The 21,059-nt window shown below is 44.0% G+C and overlaps 2 protein-coding genes across 2 annotated transcripts; one reads left to right on the top strand and one right to left on the bottom strand.

Moving 5' to 3' along the window:
- Positions 1–6,782: 6,782 nt before the first annotated feature.
- Positions 6,783–19,005, bottom strand: LOC109882396 (testis-specific gene 10 protein). The gene is made up of 19 exons (XM_031824172.1): positions 18,386–19,005; positions 17,743–17,956; positions 17,298–17,523; positions 16,999–17,207; positions 15,991–16,146; positions 15,685–15,870; positions 13,338–13,415; positions 13,057–13,208; positions 12,045–12,160; positions 11,776–11,930; positions 11,530–11,585; positions 11,204–11,372; positions 10,714–10,824; positions 10,124–10,309; positions 9,735–9,902; positions 7,786–7,967; positions 7,488–7,592; positions 7,264–7,416; positions 6,783–7,163 (listed from the first exon to the last, which is right to left on the bottom strand). The coding sequence occupies exons 3-19, from the start codon at positions 17,461–17,463 to the stop codon at positions 7,133–7,135; spliced, it is 2,379 nt and encodes a 792-aa protein (XP_031680032.1). The 5' UTR covers positions 17,464–17,523; positions 17,743–17,956; positions 18,386–19,005; the 3' UTR covers positions 6,783–7,132.
- Positions 19,006–19,012: 7 nt separating this feature from the next.
- lipt1 (lipoyltransferase 1) lies at positions 19,013–20,310 on the top strand. The gene has a single exon (XM_020474492.2). The coding sequence runs from the start codon at positions 19,148–19,150 to the stop codon at positions 20,285–20,287; it is 1,140 nt and encodes a 379-aa protein (XP_020330081.2). The 5' UTR covers positions 19,013–19,147; the 3' UTR covers positions 20,288–20,310.
- The last annotated feature ends 749 nt before the right edge of the window (positions 20,311–21,059 follow it).

Below are 21,059 nucleotides of genomic sequence, written 5' to 3'. Positions count from 1 at the left end.
TGACCCAAAATTAAGGAAAGCTTTGACTATGTACAGACTCAGTGAGCATAGCCTTGCTATTGAGAAAGGCCGCCGTAGGCAGACATGGCTCTCAAGAGAAGACAGGCTATGTGCTCACTGCCCACAAAATGAGGTGGAAACTGAGCTGCACTTCCTAACCTCCTGCCCAATGTATGACCATATTAGAGAGACATATTTCCCTCAGATTACACAGATCCACAAAGAATTTGAAAACAAATCCAATTTTGATAAACTCCCTCTACTGGGTGAAATTCCACAGTGTGCCATCACAGCAGCAAGATTTGTGACATGTTGCCACGAGAAAAGGGCAACCAGTGAAGAACACACACCATTGTAAATACAACCCATATTTATGCTTATTTATTTTATCTTGTGTCCTTTACCATTTGTAAATTGTTAAAACACTGTATATATATAATATGACATTTGTAATGTCTTTATTGTTTTGAAACTTCTGTATGTGTAATGTTTACTGTTCATTTTTATTGTTTATTTCACTTTATATATTCACTTTATATATTATCTACCTCACTTGCTTTGGCAATCTTAACACATGTTTCCCATGCCAATAAAGCCCTTCAATTGAATTGAATTGAATTGAGAGGGAGTTGAGAGAGAGAGAGAGAGAGAGAGAGAGAGAGAGTGGAGAGAGAGAGTGGAGAGAGAGAGGGAGAGAGGGAGAGAGAGAGAGAGGGAGAGAGAGAGGGAGAGAGAGTGTGGAATGGAGAGAGAGAGAGAGAGAGAGAGAGAGAGAGAGAGAGAGAGAGAGAGAGAGAGAGAGAGGCACTGCAAGGGTAGTGTTCATAGGATCAGTGACAGGAGTGGAAAGCTGTCTTAAATGAACTGTGTACAGAGAACAAATGTGTTGTGTTGTCCTGCATCTTTTTATCCCCTCTATACCTTTTAGGTTCTTCGGCAAATGTTTAAATTTATAGACATTTCCTAAGTTCTCCCATTCAAAAGTATTTAAATGTCTGAATGCAGTTACATATCTCAGTATGTGTTCATAAAGAGTTAATAATTAGAGTGAACTTTTCTCATAAGTTGTAATTAGTGACCCGTTGTAGGCGTTGGGTCTACCTGACAGCCTCCTGGGTCTACCTGACAGCCTCCTGGGTCTACCTGACAGCCTCCTGGGTCTACCTGACAGCCTCCTGGGCTTACCAGGTTTCTACAGGCTTGAAAGACAAGACCCTACAAACAATGATGTTTTCACCCCTCTGTGTACTTCACTGTTCAATCCTGTGTCCTGCGTTATCTAACGTTATTCTGACTTCTCAAATTCAAGTACACTGTTACCTGAGTGAAACCTTAGCCCCGGTCCTTACAAAAGCAGCCCAGGCAGTCCCACCCACCCAATCAATGGTTAGGCGTCAGACAGCTCACCTTTCTGACACCACTACATCCACTACCTCTAAGAGTGTGGCCTTATGTTGCCTGTACAGGCAAAGGAGGAACCTGCACACCTCAGCCCAGAAAACATTGACTACCAGAGATAGAAATGTCCAATGTCTTGTATGTGGCTCCCCAACAAAGAAGGCTTGTGTAAACATTAACCTCGCTGTCATGGTTTCCAGAGGAATGGTGTGGCAAGGGAGAGGCGAGCTAGCATCGGTTCGATTATTAACTATCCTTACTGAGACCCACTTCTTTCTTTCATATTTACGAAGAATATTGGGTCAATTCCAAACGAAGGTATTGCAAGGTACAGTATCTTCCCATGTCAAAGCTTTTCACATTCATCTCTCAGAGTTCAGTGTATTTCACATACGTGGAACAATGAATGGCAACTTCTGTTGATCCATTATAATGGGAATACCACTGTCATTTTTACTTTTTAATCATTTAGCAGATGTTCTTATCCAGAGCGACTTACAGTTAGTGCATTCATCTTAAGACAGCTAGGTGGGACATACCACACATCAGACATAGTATGTACATTTTCCCTCAATAAAGTAGCTATCAGCAAAGTTAGCGCTGGTAAGAGGGAAAAAGTCAAGTGTGAGTGTTAGTTCACGATTGGGTGGTGATTATTTAAGATACTCCTTGAAGAGGTGTAGTTTTAGATGTTTTCGGAAGATGGGCAGGGACTCTGCTGCCTTGGCTTCAGGGGGAAGCTGGTTCCACCATTGCTGTGCCAGGACAGAGAAGAGCATGGACTGGGCTAAGCGGGAGCTGCCCTCCTGCAGGGCTGGCAGAACAGAGTGCTTAGGTTGGGGTGTAGGGTGTTGAGCATAGCCTGACGGTAGGGAGGGGCAGTTCCTCTTACTGCTCGGTAGGCCAATACCATGGTCTTGTAGTGGAAAAAAATCCCATTGATATCCATTCTACTCTTTCTTTTCTATGTAGATGATTTCTGCCATTTTAGAGACACACTAGAACAGACATCATCAACCAGATTCAGCCTCGGGATGATGGTCAGGGGGCCAGAACATAATTACAAATCATTTGTAGACTGCAGATTGACCGCAAGAAGCACAAACAGATCTAATATTTGACTAAAACATAATAATTTCAACCCTTGTTTACATGTCTAAAGGATCACATCCAATGTGTATCTCTATCATGCATAGTAATCTTTTGTAACAGATTTCCAAATTAACAATAACATGAAATACAGAAAACTTGGGGGGACTAGAAATTCTGCTCTCCTGCATCCTGTAGTCAGGCAGCACCCTGCCATCAACCTGGCAGCAGCCTGGCAGCAACCTTTGGATAGTCATTACCTTGGGCAGGAAGCAGACATTCAGCCTACCCAATCAACTTCTGAGACAGAACAGGAGTGTTATGACACACTGCTAGTCACACCATGAAATTACACACACACACACCCCTCCCCCCCATACTAATTTCTACAGAACGCCCTCCACAGGTATAACTAGCTGGTACCTCCCCCCCATACAAATTTCTACAGAACGCCCTCCACAGGTATAACTAGCTGGTACCCCCCCATACTAATTTCTACAGAACGCCCTCCACAGGTATAACTAGCTGGTACCCCCCCCATACTAATTTCTACAGAACGCCCTCCACAGGTATAACTAGCTGGTACCCCCCCATACTAATTTCTACAGAACGCCCTCCACAGGTATAACTAGCTGGTACCCCCCCCCCCATACTAATTTCTACAGAACGCCCTCCACAGGTATAACTAGCTGGTACCCCCCCATACTAATTTCTACAGAACGCCCTCCACAGGTATAACTAGCTGGTACCCCCCCCCCCCCCCCCCCCATACTAATTTCTACAGAACGCCCTCCACAGGTATAACTAGCTGGTACCTCCCCCCCCATACTCATTTCTACAGAACGCCCTCCACAGGTATAACTAGCTGGTACCCCCACCCCATACTAATTTCTACAGAACGCCCTCCACAGGTATAACTAGCTGGTACCTCCCCCCCATACTAATTTCTACAGAACGCCCTCCACAGGTATAACTAGCTGGTACCCCCCCCATACTAATTTCTACAGAACGCCCTCCACAGGTATAACTAGCTGGTACCCCCCCCATACTAATTTCTACAGAACGCCCTCCACAGGTATAACTAGCTGGTACCCCCCCCATACTAATTTCTACAGAACGCCCTCCACAGGTATAACTAGCTGGTACCCCCCCCCCCATACTAATTTCTACAGAACGCCCTCCACAGGTATAACTAGCTGGTACCCCCCCATACTAATTTCTACAGAACGCCCTCCACAGGTATAACTAGCTGGTACCCCCCCCCCCCCCCCCCCCATACTAATTTCTACAGAACGCCCTCCACAGGTATAACTAGCTGGTACCTCCCCCCCCATACTCATTTCTACAGAACGCCCTCCACAGGTATAACTAGCTGGTACCCCCACCCCATACTAATTTCTACAGAACGCCCTCCACAGGTATAACTAGCTGGTACCTCCCCCCCATACTAATTTCTACAGAACGCCCTCCACAGGTATAACTAGCTGGTACCCCCCCATACTAATTTCTACAGAACGCCCTTCACAGGTATAACTAGCTGGTACCCCCCCCCCCCCCCCCCCCCCCCCCCCCCCCCCCCCCCCCCCCCCCCATACTAATTTCTACAGAACGCCCTCCACAGGTATAACTAGCTGGTACCGCCCACTGTGTCTACTCTCTCTCTCTTCCTGTCTGTCTCTCTTTCCGTTCTCCTTCCCTCTTCAGGGCTTTCCTATTTTAATGCTGAAGGTGACCTTGATCTCACGTCTTTCCTGGTTATTAGTCTTATTATTGGTCTTATTTCATCTCTCCGAAGCACATCTTTCCACGCCCAATGAACCATATTACACAATGTCATAAAATAATGCTGGATAGAAACAGTGCAAGCTTCTTTTTGTTGTTGTTGATTGATGTGTGATGTGAGAGTATGGGTTCATGCCGTAGATACGGTATATTCAAATAGATTACCGCTTGTGTTTCACAAACCCCTATGACATTATCTTTCCTAATGATTGTAAATGCTGTTTATCATGTTGGGTGTACTGTGCCTGTCCAATCTGTTTAGTTTATTGCAGGATTATCATGTGTCTGTCTAGTCATACAGTAAACATGGTGATTGGTCATAGCACGTATAACCTACTGTACCTGCCTTCTGTTGAGTTAGAGTAGGGAAGGGCGACTTTGATCGGGGTGGGGGCCGGGAAAAAACTGAACTCATCATGCAGCTAGCAGGTCTGCATACCGAACACATGCAGTCAGAGTCGGCCATAGCACTTTGGGGGCCCTTGTGAGCAAAACATTTTAGTGGCAGCAGAGAGAAAACATTTGTTTTAGTTCATTTCCTGCAGTTCTACACATTTTGCCTTGGGGCGCAGAGAAAATGTTGCAGTTTAAAGCAAGTTTGAGGCAATTATTAACATTTTGCCATTGGGCTGAGAGAAGACTTAAATTGTATATACTGTATATATATTTTTTTAAACTTGTATTTAACCTTTATTTAACTAGTCAGTTGAGAACAAATTCTTATTTACAATGAAGGCCTACCGGGGAACAGTGGGTTAACTGCCTTGTTCAGGGGCAGAACTACCGATTTTTACCTCGTCAGCTCAGGGATTCGATCCAGCAAGTTTTCGGTTACTGGCCCAACGCTCTAACCACTAGCCTAATTTCATGCAATTCTGCTCATTATGCAATGGGGCAGAGAAAAATGAGCAGTGTTACAGCTAATTTCCTGCAATTCTATTAATTTTGCCATAGGTTGGAGAGAAATAATTGCAGTTTTTAATATATCTGAGTGAGAGTGAATAACAATATCAATGGGGCCCCCAGTCGGTAATTTGACCATGATTACTATAAGTTTAGATAGCTCGACTAACTTACCATTCATAACTCAAATTTGCCGACGGGCTAATTGAGTGACCGTCAGTGACTGACATTACAAGAGAAAAACTGCTGATGCACAATTGCACCTTCTACTATTCTAACTCTCAACAGTAAGTTGAGACCCCGGCAACAATAAATCAAAATAACACATGTTGTAAATTGTGACGACCCTCCCACTCTGTCTGCCGTATTCTGTCTTTGTTCTTGTTTCCTTATTAGGATGCCGGTGGGTGGAGTTGGGAGGGTCGTCAGCTTCATGGGAAACACCTGGGCCATGTGTCTCCCAGGATAAATAGACCTCTTCCACATTCATGGAAGAGACTCTCTCCATGCAGACACCTTTGTAGATTGTGTTGGGGTTCTTGGTGGCCTTTTGTTTGTTTGCTTTGGCACCTTTCAACACCCTGCATTATCCCATTCATGCATGCAAAACACTCACTTACACTACTGATTACTGATTACACACACCATTGTATATTTTCCTTAGTTGCTTTAGTTAATAAATATATATTTTGTTACTCCTTATCTCCACGTTGTCTCCCTTTGTTACGGGCTTTGAGCGGTTCGTGACAAGTGGGGGCTCATCCGGGATCTTTGAACTATTGGTTTGGGAGACCGTGGAGGTACGTGTTTGGTTTGCATATTGAGTTTGATAGGCCCAGTATTGGTTGCCTTTGTTGTTTGGTTTGTGTGCTGCGTTGGAGAGAGAATGGTTAGTTTCCAGGCCCTGCCTAGCCTGGAAACTCTTGTTCTACTTTCTGTTGGGAAGTCAGTCTGAGGAGGTGAGTAAATCGGCTGTGTACCTCGGTAGGAGATTTGTGTAGGGTAGTGGACTTACACTACTGATTACTGCTTACACACACTATTGTATATTTTCCTTAGTTGCTTTAGTTAATAAATATATATTTTGTTACTCCTTATCTCCAAATAGCCACCCATTGCCTTGATGACAGCATTGCACACTCTTAGCATTCTTTCAACCAGCTTCACCTGGAATGCTTTTCCAACAGTCTTGAAGGAGTTCCCACATATCCAGAGCACTTGTTGGCTGCTTTTCCTTCACTCTGTGGTCCGACTCACCTCGGTAGGAGATTTGTGTAGGGTAGTGGACTTACACTACTGATTACTGCTTACACACACTATTGTATATTTTCCTTAGTTGCTTTAGTTAATAAATATATATTTTGTTACTCCTTATCTCCACGTTGTCTCCCTTTGTTACGGGCTTTGAGCCGGTTCGTGACAATTGATTCGCGGGCCTACAAAAGGGGGGCCGTGCAGACCACCAGTTTCCCATCTATTATTTAGAGAACAAAGCATCCCAGGGGAAGAGACACACTGAGTGGCCAGTTGAACATGTAGCCTATAGTACCATTCTGCAAGGTTCAACTGACTTATGACTGAAAAGTAAACCAGAACAAAAATTATTATTTTTATTAAAGCCCTTCTCTCAGACAATTTACAAAAAATTGAATATATTAATGAAAGAACATCATTTCCCTCTTTTAGCTGCATTTCATTTGAATCAAATCTTCATCAAAAATATACTGAATGGTAAGTCATTTTACAGATCAATACACAACCAAACACAGTGATGTCAGTTTGTAAAATGTAATAAAACATACATTTGAGAACACTTGTGAAACTATTTCCGGTCTAGGAGGGTTGTTCTGAACCTGAGGTCCTGATCATGACATCACAGGTTTGAGTTGAAGAATGACATCATAGCACAGTGAGGACTAGAGAGAAGGTTGGGTTGTCTTTCCTCCAGAGAGAGATCTGTTCAGTCGTAGAGGTCCTTGAACCCCAGGCTCCTGTCACCACACACACACACACACACACACACACACACAGTGAGATGTAGAAATATATGTGTGCTGTATTCAATGTGAAGTGTTCAGGGAGGGGGCCAACCTCTCTGGGGATCTCTCTCTGGCCAGGTGGTCTGCGGTGGACCACAGGGGCCTGCTGGGGCTGAGGGAGCGACGCAGGTGAGGGGAGGAGGGATGCAGGCCAGAGGACGATGACGACAGACCCTGACGACGCAGCTCCTGCACTGCCCTCTCCCTAAGAGAGAGAGAGAGAGTAAAGCACAAGCCAAGCCTTTACGACAAGCAAGGAGAGACAGACAGACGGACCTCTCAAACCGCTCAGTAGATAGCTGTCTTTTGGTCATGTCCAGGTCAGCCTCTAGCTGTGCCGAACGAGTACTCAATGTAGCCACCTCTCTACGCTGAGAGCTCCTGAGAGAGAGAGAGAGAAAGGGAGAGATAGATAGATAGACAAAACGAAATGTAGAGATGAAGAGATAATTGAGTTGGAGGTGGATAGATGAAAAGAGAGAAAAGGATGGGAGGGAAACAAAGAGGGAAGCTGTCAAAACAGGCAACCGAACATATCAGAAACCCTTCCAACAGCGACCAAGTGTCTGCTCACGCCTTGCTGTCGGACGCGGTGAGTTTGTCCCTGAGCAGCTGGATCTCGGTGTGTCTCTCCTGGGAGCTGAGCTGTCGGTGTAGCTCCTTCTCCCTGGTGGACACCAGCATGGATTCCAGGCTCTTCATGCTCAGACGCTCACTGGACAGCTGCTTCCTGAGCAGCTCCAGCTCACACTGCACCTACAAGCACACACACAGTGTACTGTTAACACACACACACAAACATGTTGACATACACTACCGATCAAAAGTTTTAGAACACCCACTCATTCAAGGGTTTTTCTTTATTTTTACAATGTTCTACATTGTAGAATAATAGTGAAGACATCAAAGCTATGAAATAACACATATGGAATCATGTAGTAACCAAAACAGTGTTAAACAAATCCAAATATATTTTAGATTCTTCAAATAGCCACCCATTGCCTTGATGACAGCATTGCACACTCTTAGCATTCTTTCAACCAGCTTCACCTGGAATGCTTTTCCAACAGTCTTGAAGGAGTTCCCACATATCCAGAGCACTTGTTGGCTGCTTTTCCTTCACTCTGTGGTCCGACTCATTCCAAACCATCTCAATTTGGTTGAGGTCGGGGGATTGTGGAGGTCAGGTCATCTTGGTAAAATAGCCCTTACCCAGCCTGGAGGTGTGTTGGGTTATTGTCCTGTTGAAAAACAAATGATAGTCCCACTAAGCTCAAACCAGATGGGATGGTGTAAAGCTGCAGAATGCTGTGGTAGCCGTGCTGGTTAAGTGTGCCTTGAATTCTAAATAAATCACAGACTTTGTCACCAGAAAAGCACTCCCACACCATAACACCTCCTCCTCCATGCTTTATGGTGGGAGATACACATTCGGAGATCATCCATTCACCCACACTGCGTCTCACAAAGACACGGTGGTTGGAACCAAAAATCTCCAATTTGGACTCATCAGACCAAAGGACAGATATCCACTGGTCTAATGTCCATTGCTCGTGTTTCTGATTATTGGTGTCCTTTAGTAGGGGTTTCTTTGTAGCAATTCGACCATGAAGGCCAGATTCACGCAGTCTCCTCTGAACAGTTGATGTTGAGATGTGTCTGTTACTTGAACTCCGTGAAGCATTTACTTGGGTTGCAATTTCTGAGGCTTGTAACTCTAATGAACATGTCTTCTGCATCAGAGGTATATCTGGATCTTACATTCCTGTGGCGGTTCTCATGAGAGCCAGTTTCATCATAGCGCTTGGTGGTTTTTGCGACTGCACTTGAAGAAACTTTCAAAGTTCTTGACATTTTCCATATTGACTGACCTTCATGTTTTAAAGTAATGATGGACTGTCGTTTCTCTTTTCTTATTTGAGCTGTTCTTGCCATAATATGGACTTTATATTTGACCAAATAGGGTTATCTTCTGTATACCACCCCTACCTTATCATAACACAACTGATTCGCTCAAACGCATTAAGGAAAGAAATTCCACAAATTAACTTTTAAGAAGGCATACCTGTTATTTGAAATTAATTCCAGGTGACTACCTCATGAAGCTGGTTGAGAGAATGCCAAGAGTGTTCAAAGCTGTCATCAAGGCAAAGGGTGACTATTTGAAGAATCTCAAATATAAAATATATTTCGATTTGTTGAACACTGTTTTGGTTACTACATGATTCCATATGTGTTATTTCATAGTTTTGATGTCTGCACTATTATTCTACAATGTAGAAAAGAGTGAAAATAAAGAAAACCCTTGAATGAGTAGGTGTTCAAAAACTTTGACCGGTACTGTATGCTCACGCACTCACGCACGCACACACACACACGCACACACACACACACACACACACACACACACACACACACACACACACACACACACACACACACACACACACACACACACACACACACACACACACACACACACACACACACACACACACACACACAATCCCCTCCATGACTCACAGCCTCCTTGCTGGCATCCAGTTTGACACAGAGCTCCCTGGTCTTCTCCAGGTCAGTCTGAGTGGCGGTGTGTTCCCCCTGGGCCTGTCTCAACTGCTCCTCAGTGTGCAGCAGACTCCTGTTGAGCTGAGACACCTGGCTGCTGCAGCTCCGCTCTGCAGACAACGCCTAGGATATACACAACTATAGGAGTCCAGGGTCATCTTCATTATGCACAACATGGTAAAACGTTGCAAAACCTTTTACAACAGAAACGTAAAATGTGCTTTTGTTATTGGACAACTTCAGGTAGTCCCACCCTGTTTCAGTCTGTTTGGTGTCTAATGAATATGACCCAGTGTGTAACCAGTGATAATCCCTAATAATAGAGACAGTGAGGTTAGACAGACCTCCTGCAGACTGGCCTCCAGAGCCTCCACCTTCTCCTTGAGTCTGCGTCTCTCCATGTCTGAGGACATCAGCTCCAGCCTCAGCTCGCTGATGCTCCCCTCCGCCTGCCGCGCCTGCCCCTCCCAGCTCTCAGCCTGGGCCGACGCACGCCGCCGAGCCTCCTGGTGCTCCCTACACTCCCGCTCCTGGTGGGCACACACATTTTGATTATTTGTTTAACTCCACAATGAATCAGTGCAAGTGAAAAGGTCTTGGCTATCAATCCCTACCCAACTCCAGTCTGAAAACGTTGATTGCCGCTTATAGTAAGCACAAGGAGGAAAGGAAAAAAACACATTTTCAAAAAGGAATTGATCTGGAACTCAAAGGCTGCGTTGACACAGAACCCCAATTCTGATTATTGTTCCACTAATAGGTATTTTGACCAATCAGATCAGCTCTTTTGACAATGTTTGGGCTAAATATCAGACTTGGGCTGCCTGTGTAATCGCAGCCATAGCTACTCTGGATGAGTTATAATTAGTTCGACAAGACATAACTAACAGATCACAGATTGAAATATTATCCATTCAGTTACAGCAGAGGGTACCTTGGTGGACAGCAGGTTCTCGATGCGGGAGATGTCAGCCACATAGTCCTGTACCTTCCTCTGCAGCTCTTGCACCTCCTGGGCAGAGTCCTCAGAATTCAGCTCCAGGGCCTGGACAGCAAAACAAACTAGACCTTACAAAGTGTTTGTGAGATTCTAAAGAGATGATGGCCATGAGGTTTGGTATATCATGAATAATATGGCGTCCTAGTGTTTTCTACTACTGTTTACCCAAACCAATCACCTGGGATGAAAAACTATTCTGGACCATGAGCCCATGGCATCTAGTCTGGGTTCCAGTCTTTTTAGCTAACATTCCAATCCTTGCCACTCCTGTCACTTGGGAAATGACATAGAGTACAAGGAGTGGAATGTAATAGCTGAACAGAGACAGATACCAGGCTGCATACCATCCTCCCTAAATAATTTGGTTGATAATTTCAAAGTTAATAATTGTGCTCTGGTTTGGTCAGAAAGTGCTGTATCTGACCTGGTTGTTGAGGCGGCTCATGTCCAGTTCCTCTTGGAGTTGAGCATTCTCCCTCAGGGTTGAATCCTTCACCTTGGCCAAAGCCCCCAGCTCCTCCCCCGCATCCCCCAGCCTCCTCCTCAAAGCCTCCAGCTCCCTCTCCCGCCCTGCCAGCTCCTCACGAACGCTCCTGGGGAACAGAAAGGTCACAGCCAGGGGTCAGAGTTTCGAGGTTAACTTACACAGGTGGTGCAATCCGTATGTGTTTCTGAGTGAGCCTTAGTATGGTGACCTGGCATCTGATGCTGCTGTGTGAAGCTTTGTGGTACTGGACAACTCAGACTCACTCTGCTGATGTCTCCAGATCCTCAATGGACAACCTGAGATTCCTGATGGTTTTCTCCTGAAGAAAAACACATGGAAACCAAAGAGACCATCACTCAATCACTGATATTAGACCAATGTGTCACATCTCATGAGGTGATATCCAAGTGGACATGTCAACTTCCTAAACATAGTGGCTGGCAAGTAGGCTGGCAGGTAGGCTGGCAGGTACAATTGGCTGTGTGTGTAGTTAGTGTTCAGTTGATTACTTTGTCGTCCAGCTGGTTGTGGGCTGAGTTAAGGAGGACAGTCTTGTTCTCCAGCTGCTCCTGCAGGCAGTCTCTCCTCTGGTCCAGGTCAGTGATGGTGGACTGTAGACTGCTCACCTCCTCTCTTAGACCAGACATCTGCCTCAGTAGAGAGTCTGACACAACAGATAAGGCTCAGTTCGGTAAGGTTATCTGAAATAGCGTTATTACACACACACACACACACACACACACGCACACACACACAGAGGCAGACCTTTTCTCCTCACCGTTCTTCTCGTCCAGCAGTTTGTTCCTCTCCTGGGAGTTCTGTAGTTCTCCGATGCGGGAGGTCAGTTTGCGCTGGCTGTCACTCAGGGCATTCTGTGTCTCACTGTTGGACAGTCTGAACACACACACTTAAAAGGATGCTATAAAAGGGATTAAATGGAAGCTATAGAAGCAGCGGATGGGGCCACAGTGTCTCCTGACCCCTCCTGTCTCAGTCTCCAGTATTTATGCTGCAGTAGTTTATGTGTCGGGGGGCTAGAGTCAGTTTGTTATATCTGGAGTACTTCTCCTGTCTTATCCGGTGTCCTGTGTGAATTTAAGTATGCTCTCTCTAATTCTCTCTTTCTCTCGGAGGACCTGAGCCCTAGGACCATGCTTCAGGACTACCTGGCATGACTCCTTGCTGTCCCCAGTCCACCTGGCCGTGCTGCTGCTCCAATTTCAACTGTTCTGCCTGCGGCTATGGAACCCTGACCTGTTCACCGGACGTTCTACCTGTCCCAGACCTGCTGTTTTCAACTCTCTAGAGACAGCAGGAGCAGTAGAGATACTCTTAATGATCGGCTATGAAAAGCCAACTGACATTTACTCCTGAGGTGCTGACTTGCTGTACCCTCGACAACTACTGTGATTATTATTATTTGACCATGCTGGTCATTTATGAACATTTGAACATCTTGGCCATGTTCTGTTATAATCTCCACCCGGCACAGCCAGAAGAGGACTGGCCACCCCTCATAGCCTGGTTCCTCTCCAGGTTTCTTCCTAGGTATTGGCCTTTCTAGGGAGTTTTTCCTAGCCACCGTGCTTCTACACCTGCATTGCTTGCTGTTTGGGGTTTTAGGCTGGGTTTCTGTACAGCACTTTGAGATATCAGCTGATGTAAGAAGGGCTATATAAATACATTTGATTTGATTTGAACAGTTCCCACACGTGGCCAGTATGTGGCTGATGCAGGAAGTGAATCCCCAACCACATGACTTCATACATCAGTGCTGGTTCCTTGCTTACCTCAGCATGACACACTCGTTCCTGGTCCTGCTGTGTTCGTCCTCAGCAGCGGTCAGCTTCCTGCCCAGGGTGTGGACCTCCTCCTCCAGCCCCATCATGGACTCCCTCATCAGGGCAAGATGGCTCTTCTGGTCCCCCCGCTCATGCTCCAGCTACAGCAAGGAGAATCACCATGAAATGCAATTAGCAGAACGAACATTCCATTCCAAACTAAGGACATTTAAAGAGTGTGTCTGTTCTAGTCATTGTGTTTCTATGGAGGTTTTCTCCTCCTCACTCACAGTGAGAATGGCTGTCTGCAGGTCCTCCACCCTCTGCTCCAGATGAGCCCTCTCACTGATGGCTGTCTCCTGAGAGATCTGACAACACGCAATACACACATAGACACTTTCTCTCAGCAGGATACACACCCACACTTTCATTGGTAATAGACCGTAATCTAGTCTGGGCTAAAGCAAGGAAATCATGTTCTGATGCTGATTGGCTTATTTTTAGGCAGTTACGAAACAAGTGTTCTTTTCTTCTCAGGAAGGCCAAGTCTGAATATTTTATGTCTGTTACCACTGATAACCTGAATGACCCTAAAAAGTTTTGGAAGGCTATTAAGTCTATGTCTGGTAACAGTAATGTTAATGAATTACCGGCATGTGTTTTGAAGGACTGTTGCTATATATGACAAAACTGAAATGCTAAATTGTTTCAATGAGCACTTTGTATCACCTGGTAGGCTGTTTGATTCAGTGTCCTCTGTCTCTGTACAACCCTGTGTGGATGAACCAGTGAGAGCTGGTCAAACATTTAGCTTTTTACCATTCTCAGTGCAGGTGGTACATAAAGCCCTGAAATCCTTAGATCAGAGAAAGCCTGCAGGTCCTGATCTTTTGGATCCCTGCTTTTTAAATCTGGCAGCTGATTTCATAGCTGAACCACTTACATCTCTGTTCAATCTAACCCTGGAATGTAATGAAATTCCAAAGATCTGGAAATCAGCATTTGTCCTACCACTTTTAAAAGGGGGAGATCCAACTCTTTTAAATAATTATAGGCCAATCTCAAAGCTGTCACCCCTGGTGAAAATACTTGAAACCCTTGTAAGTGAACAGCTAAAATAGTTTTTATTTACTAACTCTATTTTATCAATGTACCAATCAGGATTCAGGAAGAAGCATAGCACAATTACAGCAGCCATGAAGGTTTTAAATGATATCACTGAAGCCATTGACAAAAAACAGCACTGTGTCTCACTTTTTATTGATCTCTCTAAGGCTTTTGATACAGTTGATCATGCTATACTAAGGCAGAGATTGTCGAGTGTATGTCTTTCGGAGCATGCAGTTGCATGGTTTGCTAACTATCTTTCTGATAGAACTCAGTGCACTCAATTTGATGGGCTTATGTCTGTTAAATTGTCTGTCTTGAATGGTGTGCCCCAAGGCTCTGTACTTGGTCCTCTCTTATTCACTATTTATATATATGATTTAGACAAAAATGTCCAAAATGCACAACTTCATTTTTATGCTGATGATACTGTTATTTACTGTTGTGCCTCGTCTCTTACAAAAGCTTTCCAGAACATGCAAATTGCTTTTTATACTGTTCAACATACCTTGTGTCAATTGAAGCTTATCCTCAATTCTGAGAAAACTAAACTAATGGTGTTTTCTAATGCAAGAAATAGACCTCTGAACCTTTCACCTATTACTACCTGTCAGGGCAAGGTGATTGAAGTTGTAACCTCATATAAATACCTTGGAATTTTAATTGATGGCGGCCTCTCTTTTAAATTGCATATTCAACAACTTACAAAAAAATTTAAGCTGAAATTGGGATTTTATTTTAGGAATAAGGCCTGTTTTTCTTTTGAAGCCAGAAGGAGGCCAGTATCAGCTACATTTATGCCTTTACTAGACTATGGGGATGTTTTATATATGAATGCTTCCGCTCAGTGTTTGAGATCAATTGACACCCTTTACCATGGCACTTGGAGATTTATTTTAAACTGCAAAACCCTTACGCACCACTGCACTTTGTATACCAGGGTTGGCTGGCCTTCTCTAATCACTCGTAGGCTCAGTCACTGGTATACTTTTATTTATAAAGCCATGTTGGGTTTATTACCTTTTTATTTGTGCATTTTTATTGTTCAGAAATGTGGTGGGTACTCTCTTCGTTCGCTGGACTTTATCCTGCTAACTGTTCCAAATGTGCGAACTGAATTTGGTAAAAGGGCTTTTATGTACTCTACGCCATCGTCTTGGAACACCTTACAAAATACTTTTAAACTGGAAGAACTTGTCCCGATTGGTGTTTTTAAATCACTGATGAAGGATTTTAAGGCTGATTCCCTGACCTGTCAATGTTTTTAATTAGCTGTTTTATACTCTTGTGAATTCAATGGTTTTTACTAGATTACTTGTAGTTTTTCATGTTGTCTGTCTGTAATTTTTTTGTAATGACTTAGTGCTGCCTATCTTGTCCAGCGCGCTCTTGAAAAAGAGATTTTAATCTCAATGAGCCCTTCCTGGTTAAATAAAGGTTCAACATTAAAGAAAAAAATTGGTAGTCAATAGATGGCAATGCTGGAACACTCAGAAGTAGATTATTGTCCAATCTGGTTAATATATTGACCTTGAGTCTCTCCCTCAGACTGTCCCTCTCTGTGCTCATACGGTGGAGGTCGACCTTGGCCTCGTCTCTCTCCGCCTCCACGCGCTTCAGGATGCTCTGAGCCGACACAGTGACACTGCTCTTAGCTGCGCGCGACGACTTGGATTTCAGTACCTCGCGACGCAGCGACGCTATCTCCTGCTGGGCCTGATGAAGAAAGGGATTGTTATCAGCTAAATGATTTCCCATTCATTTGGTCCTGAGCGAAGAAAAAGTCGGACAAAACGTGATGTTGGAGTTAACTATTCCTTTAAGAATGGTACTGGCCTGCTGGTAGTGCATGCTGGTCTTGTCTCTGTCGGCAGTCAGAACTTTCACGTTGGCCTGGATCTCTGACAGGTGGCGCTCATTCTTATCCAGCATGTTCTGCATCTCGTCCCGCTCTCTCAAGACCCTGATCAGCTCAGAATCATAGCTGCCCCCCTGCCCAAAACAGGGGAACAAGACATGATGTCAGATTTCAAAAGAGTACATCAGTTGTTACATTAGTATTATGACAAAGTGCTCACAGTCCAGGAGACATTGGTCAGAAATTAGATTTTTTTCTGATTAATATGGAAAAAGTAATATTTACAAAATATTATTTACAAAATGGTATGTCCATCAATTTTTCACATTTGTATTTTTTCATCAGAAATGATTGCTTATGGGTATCTTCATGTGTGTGTAAACGCTATATTGTTTAGCTGGAATGGAATGTTGGTATCCTGTATATTTGACTGTGATATGTGGTCGTCTCACCTAGCTACCTTAAGATGAATGCACTTACTTTAAGTCACTCTGGATGAGAGCATCTGCTAAACGACTAAAATGAAAAAATTTAAATGTTTCACAGGTCTTATATTACTGAATAAATGTTTATTGAATTATTTTATTATATTGATGTTGATGATCATTTCTACAGTTCTTTATTAAAAATGTTACCATGTATTATTGACTGTGTAAAACCTAGCAGTGCTACTTATTTCTCTGAGAGTGAGCCGGATATATAGCATTTTACTAAGAAATATGATTATTTGTCTCTCTGAATGAAACCATCAAGTAATATACTTTAAAAAAATACATGTCTGTCAGTGAACAACCCCGTGCCGTGATTAGATAGTGAAAAAAAACCTCCAATCTTTTTCATCATTTCTTTAAGCAATCAAAGCTAATTTACCAATATTTCTGAAAAATGATATATATATAGCGTCAGTTATACATTTATAACACTGAAGATGGTGTAACAAATCCCTATTTACATTTCTAGTTAATATTAGACAGCTATTCCTTTACCTTGACAAGGGACTGGCGGGTGGGGCTGCGGCTCTGGAGGTGCCCCCGACAGGGGCTACAGGAGCACCTGCCCCTCAGCATCCTCCTCAGGCTGTCTGCTTCCTGTCTGTAGTAGTCCCTCTCCTCCTCCACGCTCCGCAAGAAGCTGTCCAGACGAGAGCCACGTTTCCCCCTGCTGCCTGGCTCTGTGAACAGGACCTGCTCTTTCTCTGTAGGATAGCCAACAATGTTACATCACATTCTGGCATCTCATTCTCCACTACCCTCTCTCCTCTCAGTCCAGCCCCAGAGTAACTCACCTATGAGGCTGAGCTTCTGCACCAGTCTGTTCAGACTGTCTCTCTCCTGGTGCAACTGGTCAAGTAAGGCCTGCAGGTCCTGCTCCTGATTCTGCTCTACTGTGGGGTTCAGCTGGGTCTCAAGTTCTATTGGTTCAGTGTCTGCCGACACACTATCCTGAGACATAGCCCAGAAGCCAGGGTGGATGGTAAATGTAGGCTATTGATTATACTATTTTCTTTATGCCTGTTGAATTAGAATGCAATATAGTGGTATCAGTCGTGGTCTTACAGGTGTCACTTTGGTGATAGCGCCCTCTAGTGACGTGATCTTCCTCTGCAGGTTTTAGATGATGCTCTACAAAACCAGACCCCAAGAAATCTTGCATTGATTCAATCAGACATTCACTCATCCATTGTGTTCAGTTTCACATCGCATCCCCTCTTAGGCACACAGTAAGTCTACCTCTGCATGCTGTGTGTGGTCCTCTGTTGTCTCCAGTGTGGGGCCCTGCTGGTCCTGCTCTTCCTGCAGCTGAGCTGGTGTACTGATATGGCCTGGCACCTGCTGGTTCTCCAAAGACAGCTCCTCCACCTCCTCCTCCCCCCTCTCCTCTCCTCACCCCCTGCTGAAGCTGCACCTCCTCAGCCTGCACACCAGCCACACTAACCTCTGCAGCCTGACACAGGAAGTGCAATGGGGATTAGGTGAAAATAAATAAAATATGAAAATGTGTCAGTATCAAACTGATAGATTAAAAAAAAAACTAACAAGAGTGCCTGATTTATGACACACTGCTCTAAACATTTTACGTTGTCATGGTAACCAAGCATATTCAAACTTGACCTTGCTACTGATTATGAATGTATTATAAACAGCGCTGTATTGGATTTCAAAAGGTTGCTAGTTTGCAAAGTAGTGTCTTCCAATCACTGCAATCTTGCTAACGACGCTAGCCTTGAATTGTCGAAAGCGATACTGATTTTATTATGACAAGAAAGCTCGCTAAACACTTAAATATAATTAGGCTAAAGCTACTGCTTGTCTAAGTAAAACATTAGATGTAAACAAAAACAAATAATGGTTGAGAGAGAGATCTTCAACTTACTTTATGGATGAAATAGTTATAGCTGTAGCTATCAAATAGTTTACGTGGGGTTATCTGGATAAATCACTGGGGTTTGCTGTTGTAAACCTTGAATGGCTCCTAAACCGCTTTTCATACGGGATAAACAATCTGACCAATCAGATGTCAGGATTTGATCGGAATTCGAGATGTCGCCAGCTTGCAAGCCAATCAGCAAAGGCCCTTTTTCACAGTGTGCGTCCATTACCTTGACAACGTAGTGACCCGGTACTCCACACACTGACAACACGTGCTGATAATGTTAGCAGAAGATCATGTTAGCCTAGTGAAATTCCAAGTCTAAATGCAAAAGTATTATGCATCAGAATGATTGATTTGGCTGCATTGCAGTGTTCTATGCAATTTATGCTTCTGCTTTTGCAGAAGTATTAACCTGTTCGTTTGTTGATTTTGAAAAATAAGCAAAAAATTATATTTAAAATCCAACCCAGACCCTCAGGAACTAGTAAATCCTTTTTGAATCAATATACGAATTAAATCACTTGAGCAACTTGGAGTCGATATCGCTCCAGCACAGCTGGTGGCAGTGTTACAACAAGGGTAAATAAACTGTGCCTTTAAGAAAATAAGAGGAAGAAAAGCGGAAGTATGTGTGTAAAAACGAATTAGATCGGAATACGTATTCACTCTGAGCGTTTCCATTCATGTATTTGGAAAAGTTTCATTCCACAAAAGTGATAAAATATTTTCAGATGCACAGAAGAAACGACAGATAGAGGCGCGATGATGTTAAGAACATTCTCGAATTTGTGCGCACAATCCCAAGCCTGTTTTCGATCGGCTCGAGCCAAGAGCACATTGTCAGCTGTCATTGACGAGACTGGTAAATCAGGACTTATCCTCAAATCTGTGTCAACAGACATATTTGAAAACTTAGCATTGGAGGACTGGATACACGATCACGTTGACCTCCAAAACCGGAGTATGCTCTTCTTATGGAGTAATGCCCCAGCGGTGGTGATAGGGAGACATCAGAACCCGTGGCAAGAGTGCAACCTTCAGGTCATGAGACAGAAAGGGATACCGCTCGCCAGGCGACGCAGTGGGGGCGGGACTGTATTCCACGATTTAGGAAATGTCAATTTGACTTTCTTCACGTCCAAGAAAAACTATGACCGTCACAGGAATCTCCAAGTCGTGACAAGTGCTCTGAAAGGACTCAGGCCAGACATGGATGTACGTGCAACAGAGAGGTTTGACATCTTGCTGAATGGCCAACACAAGATTTCAGGAACCGCTGCAAAATTGGGAAGGACAGCAGCTTACCATCACTGCACTCTGCTGTGTTCGGCTGACAGGGCACTGCTGTCCGCGGTGCTGAAACCCACCTGCCAGGGTATCAAGAGCAATGCAACGCAAAGCGTGCCATCCCCTGTGAAGAACCTGCTGGATGAGGACCCGGCGTTGGACTGTGACACTATCATGGATTCAGTGGCATCCCAGTACAACACAGAGTTTGGTTTCAGCAGCCCTGTAACACTTGTGGACCCAAGTGATGAGCTGTCCTTGCCTGGTATCCAAAGGATGGCCCGTGAACTGTTGGCATGGGAGTGGACTTTTGGAAGGACTCCTAAGTTCAGTATCTGTACGACTTTTGAGTTGAAAAATGACACGTCTATCTGCAATGCAACTCTAAACATGGACATCAAAAATGGCATTATAGAATCTTGTGACATTGAGGTTCCCTCAGACTGGCTACCTGTGGAGTTGTCTCGAGAGTTCTCCTTACACCTGATAGGTGGGAAATTATGTCCCTATGAGACATCAGTAATCGCAGCAGAATTGCTGAGGACAATCCCACAAAATAAAGAACTTGAAAGAAAGATGTATAATCTGTGCCGAAGAGTTGTCTTCATGATGTGAATAAAGCACTGCTGCATGACATACTGAGTTGTCCAGGGTTTTGTTATTGGGATGGTTTAATCACCAGTTTCTCTGGACCAAGGGAAGGGGTGCTCTCTGTATAGCCGTTCTAGAAAGTTATCTGTAGACCCTGGCTTTATATGCACACAAAGTATTTCCATAGCATTCTGCATAAACATCTAATTACGCTGGTAACCAGTTTAGAATAGCAATAAGGCACCTCTGGGGTTTGTGATATATGGCCAATATACCAAGACCAAGGACTGTATCTAGGCACTCAGCATTGCGTTGTGCATAAGAACAGCCCTTAGCCGTGGTATATTGGCCATATACCATACCCCCTCTGGCCTTATTTCTTAAATATACCCTTTAGAAAATAGGTTACATCCATTTCCCGAGTGCAATAAATGCTGCCTCTGTAATGGGGGTCAGTGTGCTGCTAACAACTTAGCTTCCCCCACATCCTTCAACCAATGATCCTCTGCTTTGAAAAACAAGTGATGAGAGGAAGCCCAGTGGGGGAAGATGGAGCAATATGGATTTTGGCTGACATTCTGCAAATTTTGTCATCGATGAAACATTTCATCCCAATACCGTTTTCTGTTCCCAAAACTAAAATCTATTACGAACAGAGTGGACTAAGTTTTATAGACTTTACCCTTTGCCAAAGTTGTAAAAAATAGCTTTGTTTAGAAGGAGTGTAAGGGCGAAATGCCAATTGATTTATTTCACACGCACACAGTGGCGTTCCCTAACTGAAATATGCAAATAC

The sequence above is a fragment of the Oncorhynchus kisutch genome, linkage group LG5 (assembly GCF_002021735.2).
Source record: "Oncorhynchus kisutch isolate 150728-3 linkage group LG5, Okis_V2, whole genome shotgun sequence".
In the NCBI taxonomy this organism is placed as follows: Eukaryota; Metazoa; Chordata; class Actinopteri; order Salmoniformes; family Salmonidae; genus Oncorhynchus; species Oncorhynchus kisutch.
This window is presented reverse-complemented; position numbering and strand designations above follow the sequence as displayed.